Source organism: Toxorhynchites rutilus, chromosome 3 (genome assembly GCF_029784135.1).
Source record: "Toxorhynchites rutilus septentrionalis strain SRP chromosome 3, ASM2978413v1, whole genome shotgun sequence".
NCBI classification, from domain to species: domain Eukaryota; kingdom Metazoa; phylum Arthropoda; class Insecta; order Diptera; family Culicidae; genus Toxorhynchites; species Toxorhynchites rutilus.
In genome coordinates, this window is record NC_073746.1 from 141,685,590 (window position 1) to 141,692,740 (window position 7,151).

Here is a 7,151-nt window from a genome sequence, read left to right on the forward strand (position 1 = left end):
CAAGAAATCGATACTTGAATTTATTGCCCGAAAAAAAGACATATCATCTGAGGAATTTTGCAATCGTCTTGTCGTCAAGTTTTCGGCATACGGATCTCTTACGAAAACCGTTGTACTATTGTGAACTGAGCGGTTCTATCTCCCATGAATCGGTGTGTTGTCTAAAATATGGGACGAGCTTGTGGCTCCACATGGAGCATACTCTGAATAAAATAGGAGTTAGTTTTGAGTTTTGAAGAATGCCCTTTCTATAAAAAAAATAAACATAAATCCACACTTGTACATCTAATATTGTCATTTTTATTAGTAGGTATCCTCCTAGTATCTTTTTATGAATATCCAAAATTGCATTTTACGATATGCAAAATAAATTTTCCACGCAACATTCACTCAATTCTAGACAAATTGCACATCGGTGTTTTCGAAGCAATTTCTACCCATCATGGCTCGCCCCTCGATGCAGAATACACACATACTTGCACAGAGTTGCCATCCGTCATTCAATCCCGGTCTCTTTCGTGATCGCGATTTTCATAACAAAATGTGCTCGAGCTCACGCTACTGTTTCCATACCGCCTGTTATAGTTTTCCTATGAAATTTATTTTGCCGTAAAAGTGCCGCGATAATGTATCGACTACTTAGCTTGAGGAGTTTATCAAGCAATAGAAACAAATTACTTACCAACAAAAGCAGTGCAGCAAAAATCAATCCGAGAATGGTTTGCTTCCAGAAATTTTCACATTTATGTAACCATAAGAACGCAATGCTCGTTACACAAAATTCACTGGCCGGAGAAGGTATGTTGAAATAATATGGATATAACATTTAATACAAGTTCCAAAGCTTCGACATCACACTCACTATAGTCATTCTGATATAATTGCGTATTATTTTGATATCGTCTGGCTTAATAGGGAAAGGTTATGTTGCTATTATTACGCAACATAAACAAACCATAATGTAAACAAAAAATCTCATTTAAACTGTACTTCCAGAACTGGTCACAAACAATTTGAGTGTTATAAAACGTGTCCACTCAACTACAGCTACGCCGGAAATATTACAATCAATGAAAAAAAAGAAATCTAGAAAATCCAGCTCGAAGAAACTAACAGAGCTTCTAAAAGGTGAGTAGTGAAAGCACATTTCTTAGTAGCATTAAAACTTTTTGTTCCATTTGCAGTCACAGAAACATCAACGAAACAAACCCAGACATCCGTTGAGCAGTTGAAGGCGAAAAAACTTTCTGATTTTATAAATAATCAAATTTCACGCAAATCAAAGACTCCGTTAAGCCCTGCAGGGAACGAAAATGAGAAAAATAAACTCAGCCGTACATTCGAAGAAACGCCTGTCATATCTATTGGAAAGGACATGCAGGAAAAGGATCTCTCGAAGGAAACCCTTACAGAAATTTTAGAGAGCTACAGAATATTCAAAAGCACCCATGATAAGCGACATGAGCTCACCGAGTCGTCGGTTACGGAAGTTCAGTTTCTTGAACCTTGTGAGGCTTTCGAAGACGAAATTACTGACAAATCAACGGTTGATAACGCCATCAACAAGAAAAAGGGCAGAAAAGTCAAATCCGTGGAAGACAAAGAGAAGAAATTCAGTTCCAAGTATTACAAGACATCCGATTTGGAGTTACAGGCTCGAGAAAAAAGTTTTAACGTTACTCTGTATGCGTATATTGATATCTGCGTGAACGGAGGAATGCTCAATCGTGCCTATGCAACAGTGCTAAACTACAGATATCGGCATGACAAAAAAGTCAGTGTCGATATACACATTTACAATGTTCTTCTCCATGGTTATGCCGAGAAGGGAAATATTATCAAAATCAAAGATATTCTTAAGGTTTTGAAGGAGGATAAAATTGAACCGAACACGCAGACATTTGCGGCAATTTTTGAATGTTTTGGGCGGCTAGAGCTTACGGAAGAACTTAAAAACGATGCTCTCGCTAACCTGCGCACAGCTGAAAGCAAAGGAATCTCGATGAATGATGTGCTTGATCATAGCAAATTCGTCCACGATCAACGGGAAATTGTGGTTGGTTTGTTCCGTGTGTTGCAACCGGGTTTCGAGCCAAAATATACTGCACCTGTGTTGCATTACTGCAATCATCTACTGAATCCGTTGAATGAACACGTCAGACCAATCGATAATGAACGTGGGAGGAACACAAGTAGTGAATCTTTTGTAGGTTGTGAAATTATGAATTCCAAAGCAGGAGTCTCCCGGGAACAATTGGAACAGTTCGGCAAAGAACAAATCGAGCTTGAACTGAATAGACATTTGGTGGTTAAGAGCGTTAAAAAATTTCCGAAACAAACTGAAAGCGTTAAATTTTACGTAAGTTCATTTTCAAATAGCAAGAAAAAAATAATTTGTAATTTTTTTTAACTTTAGCGGAAAGAGCTGGAAGAGATTCGCAAAGTGTGGACCAGGCAGATAGCAGCAGCTTTCCATCGTGACGTTAATACTTTAAAGGCGGTTACCGAGTCCCGATCCAACAGATCAATAAATCTGTTCCCTTATCTTCGGGCACTCACAGTGGCGCAGTACACAGAAATTTTGTTGGACGAGGCTCAAATGCTATTGGAGGGATCTGACACGTTCAGCATGATTGTGTCCCATCTACATCGAGAGCTTGGCCGGAAAGTGGAATCTTGTTATCATGTTGAACAAAAGCGAGCGAATGGAGTGTTGGATAAAACTTGGGAGATTTACAGTTTGTATTGCAATATACTTGCAGAAGGTAAAACCAGTGACAATCCAAGGCAACTATGGCAACGGTTGGTTCACGAACATCGGCACGAAGGCCCAAGCATGGATATTCGAAGTGTACCTTGGCCAAAAGCAGCTATAAGTGGAGTGGGGAGATTCCTATACAATATTTTAAAAAATGATCTCAAGATCAATGTGAACGCAGCATCCCAAGGAAACCGTCAGGTGAAACTGTGCCCTGCCTTCTACTCGTTGTTTCGATACGACGCAAAAATTGCGAAAGAACAAGTCAAACCGCACCCAGTTCTCGTTAAGTTGTATCGAAAATCACAACCCGATACATTGAAATTCGATATCAATCTCGTTCCAATGATGTGTCCCCCTCAGCCTTGGAGTAGCGCCCATAACGGTGGATATCTTATAGTTAGGTCAGATTTAATTCGGCTGCCTCAACAAGCCCACCAACAAAATGAACGAATAAACGAAGCCAATCCCCAAGATATGTATCCAACGCTCGACGCTCTCAATCAGCTCGCCAGTATCGCGTGGAAAATCAACGGAGATGTGTTGGATGTAGTATTGGAAGTGTTTAACAACGGAGGAAACGAAAAGCTGGATGTGCCGGAACCACCAAGTTCGTTAGCTCCGATCGTAGAAAGCATTCCCCGCAAGGATATGACAGGTTTAGATAGGTTCAACTTAATACGTGAAAAAATGTCCCATCGGAAAAAGCAAGGCGACATGTATAGCTTGTGGTGTGACGCCTTGTACAGACTTTCGCTGGCGAATCATTTCAGAGACAGAGTTTTCTGGCTCCCACAGAATATTGATTTTCGCGGTCGTGTTTATCCTATCCCACCGCATTTGAATCATCTGGGGCATGATCTGGCACGATGTCTTATGGTGTTCCATCAGAAAAGACCGCTTGGACCAAATGGTTTTGATTGGCTCAAACTACACTGTATCAATCTGACTGGTTCCAAGAAGCGAGATTCGGTCGAAAATCGATTGCATTACGCCGACGAAATTATGGATGACATTCTAGATTCTGCAGATCGACCCCTGACGGGTCGAATGTGGTGGACTAAGTCCGATGAACCTTGGCAAACCCTGTCTTGTTGCATGGAAATCGCCAAAGTCCAAAGATGTTCGGATCCGGAGAGTTTCCTCAGCAGCTTTCCCATCCACCAGGATGGTTCATGTAATGGCCTTCAGCATTATGCTGCACTCGGACGGGACACACCCGGTGCCATCAGCGTCAATCTCGCTCCGGCAAGCTTACCTCAGGACGTTTACAGTGCGGTGGCAGCATTGGTGGAAGAAAACCGTGCAAAAGATGCGGCCAACAATGTAAAAGTAGCCAGCGTTCTTGAAGGGTTCATAAAAAGGAAAGTAATCAAGCAAACTGTAATGACAACTGTGTATGGCGTAACTCGGTACGGCGCCCGGAAGCAGATTGCACGTCAGCTGGAATACATCGACGATTTTCCAAAGGAATGGGTTTGGCCGGCTTCCAGTTATCTCACAGCGAAAACATTCAACGCACTCAGCGAAATGTTCACTTCGGCAAAGGAAATCCAAGATTGGTTCACCGATTGCGCACGGTTAATTTCCGCCGTGTGTGCCCAAAACGTCGAATGGGTCACGCCCCTAGGACTGCCAGTGGTCCAACCCTACAACTCCTCCGACCGGCCAGTCTCTTCGAAACAGTTTCCCGAACATTTTTCAATGGATTCATACGAGAAACCAAACATTATGAAGCAGAAGAATGCATTCCCGCCCAATTTTGTACATTCGCTAGATTCCAGCCATATGATGCTTACTTCGCTCTACTGTGAACGAGCAGGTTTGACATTCATTTCGGTACATGATTGCTACTGGACCCATGCCTGCACTGTGGCTGCCATGAACAAGGTATTTTTAATGCTTTAACCATTTTTCATTGCTATAATTACATGCGTTTTTTAAGATATGCCGTGAACAATTCGTCGCATTGCATTCAGAACAAATTCTCGAAGATCTCTCCAAATTTCTGGTAAAGAAATACAGTTACGAAGAAAAGTAAGTGCTGTTTTGGCTCTGTACAACATATTAAACATAAGTTGTTTTTCCTCCTCCACAGTCAAATATCCAACGATGGCTCAGTGATAGATTTAACCAAACGCAAACTGAATCGTATACTGCAACAGTACCCGGAGAAGGGAGATTTTGATCTGCAGCAAGTTTTGAACTCGGTGTACTTCTTCAGCTAGGTCGAAAGGACGGTCAATTTTTGACCTAGCTTTCGAGCGGCACTACTTCCTCGGTAGTCTAGTCAAATGTGATTCATATGTTCGTTTTTGAACCAAATAATGTGATGCTGGGTCGCTGGACGTTTATCTCGTTGCCCAAATGTTTTATTCTTTTATGTTAAGAATCGAACCGGTGAGAATGAAGGTAACCTATCAAAACAGTGGAGAATGGAAATCAAAGATAGATGCTTCTCACAATAAGTTATAAGTTATAAGTTATTAAAATTATTGGTCGAAAGAACGTCCTTAACACGATGAGCCCAGCACCGTTATTGCTGTGCTTTCCGTCCAGCCAGCACCAAAAGTGCGAGCCGGACACATAATAAGGAGCGCTCGCACAATTTCAGTGTCGGCCCCAGCTTCCACTTTTACTTAAAGAGGTCACAGTTGTCACATTTTGTAATACATCCGAAAACAAAATTTTCTTTCTTTGTAACTATCAGTCCCAGTGATCAACGCTCTCCACAGGGACCCAGAGCTGCGATTTGTCGTGAGAATCAAGTGATGGTACTCACACAAAGATAATCAACAAATTTTGTGCTACGATTATCTTTGGTGACCATCCCAAGGCCAGTCCAATAGTGTGAGAAGAGTATTATCACAACACTAACACATGGTGAGCTTCTACTTGACAGTAGAAATCCGAGCTCCTTGGTGAGTGTCCTGTCGCTGAAATGTCAGAATAGTGCGACACTCAAAAGTCTAGCTGATGGTTTGGTGTTTGGCGATATTCACAACATTCGCCTCTTTGTGTTCGTTCTTCGTGACTAGGGATGCCAGATTTGAATATACAGTTTCATTTTAAATACAATTTGAAGAATATTGTGTTTTCAGGCATGTATTTTCTTTTCAACTTTTCAGACGGCCTTAACGTTTTTAGCGGCACTTCGCCGACTATACGTAGTAATACACGTGTCATTTGTATTAGTACTTAGTTTGTGGAATAACACGCCTTGCGTATCCCCTCTATTCCGGCTCCCGATCGGGTTTGAAATTAGCAAAATGATGCATTTTGTAACCCGTTCGACTTCGATTTTTTTACCAAATTCGTTTCTCATCATTGCAAGGATACTAAATCAGCAGACATGTTCGCAATTTTACTGATATTTAGTGTCCTGTCTATTCTGTTGCAGACTTATATTTTCAGTTGCAGACTGCAGGGATATGGTATTTCTACTCTTTATGACTTGATTCCCTGCGCTAACAACCCCTTTTTTCATACATTACTTTGCTATTCTCGCGGTTACAAAAATATCTGCCATTTATACACATCAACATTTCAGTTTTTTGTCGAAGGTTTTCACAAAAAATCATCTGGCATCTCTGGAGATGATGACATTTACTCTGACAAAGGCCAACACGAAAATGACAAGTCACCAAGTATTTTTGTTACATTATACATCAAATAGTTTTGTGTACTATGTCTCTCTGGGTTGACCGCTACCGACCGCGCCAGCTGTCCAAACTGGACTGCCACAAAACGCAAGTTACGCATCTGATTAATCTTTGCTCCCAGGGAGACTTCCCACATGTTCTACGGTCCTTTCAGGCCAGTAAGAAAACTCGCATCATGTGTCTGCTGCGGAAACTACCAATCGGGCGCGAAACGGCTACGCAATGATATAATGAACTTCACAACGCCCGCGAACCGGAAGGTGGAAATCAGGACCATCAGCAGTAATTACCACATCGAGTTGAATTTTTAATTTGTGTGTTCATCTCACGTTTATTAACTAAACTTCAATAGTTCTGGTAATGATTAACTCTAAATAGAAAGAACACGCCTTGTCGGTTTTCAACCGGATAGTTTTCATGATCCGCATATAATCATGAAATGATAATTTTATCAATATACTTAAATACCATTTCATTCGAAAACCATTATGCTGCACCGTGATTATTTAAAAATTATATTTAATGTGATTTTTGAAATTATGACACCATAATATTTTTTATTATAAATGTCTGTTCATTCTAACTACAAGAAATAAATACTCGTTCGATTAATCGAATACTGAAAGACAATTGTTCGAATGAATCGAATATTGGCCCCACGATTAATCGATAATCAAATAAATGAAAAATTTAGACATCTCTAACAACAGCAACAACTTCTACTTCAACGA

General features: G+C 40.8%; 1 protein-coding gene across 1 annotated transcript; it reads left to right on the plus strand.

Moving 5' to 3' along the window:
• Positions 1-500: 500 nt before the first annotated feature.
• On the plus strand, positions 501-5,226 carry LOC129779061 (DNA-directed RNA polymerase, mitochondrial). Its single transcript, XM_055786317.1, has 6 exons — positions 501-798; positions 997-1,128; positions 1,185-2,359; positions 2,417-4,648; positions 4,704-4,795; positions 4,857-5,226. Exons 1-6 carry the CDS (start codon positions 627-629, stop codon positions 4,984-4,986), a joined length of 3,933 nt encoding a protein of 1,310 aa, XP_055642292.1. The 5' UTR covers positions 501-626; the 3' UTR covers positions 4,987-5,226.
• The last annotated feature ends 1,925 nt before the right edge of the window (positions 5,227-7,151 follow it).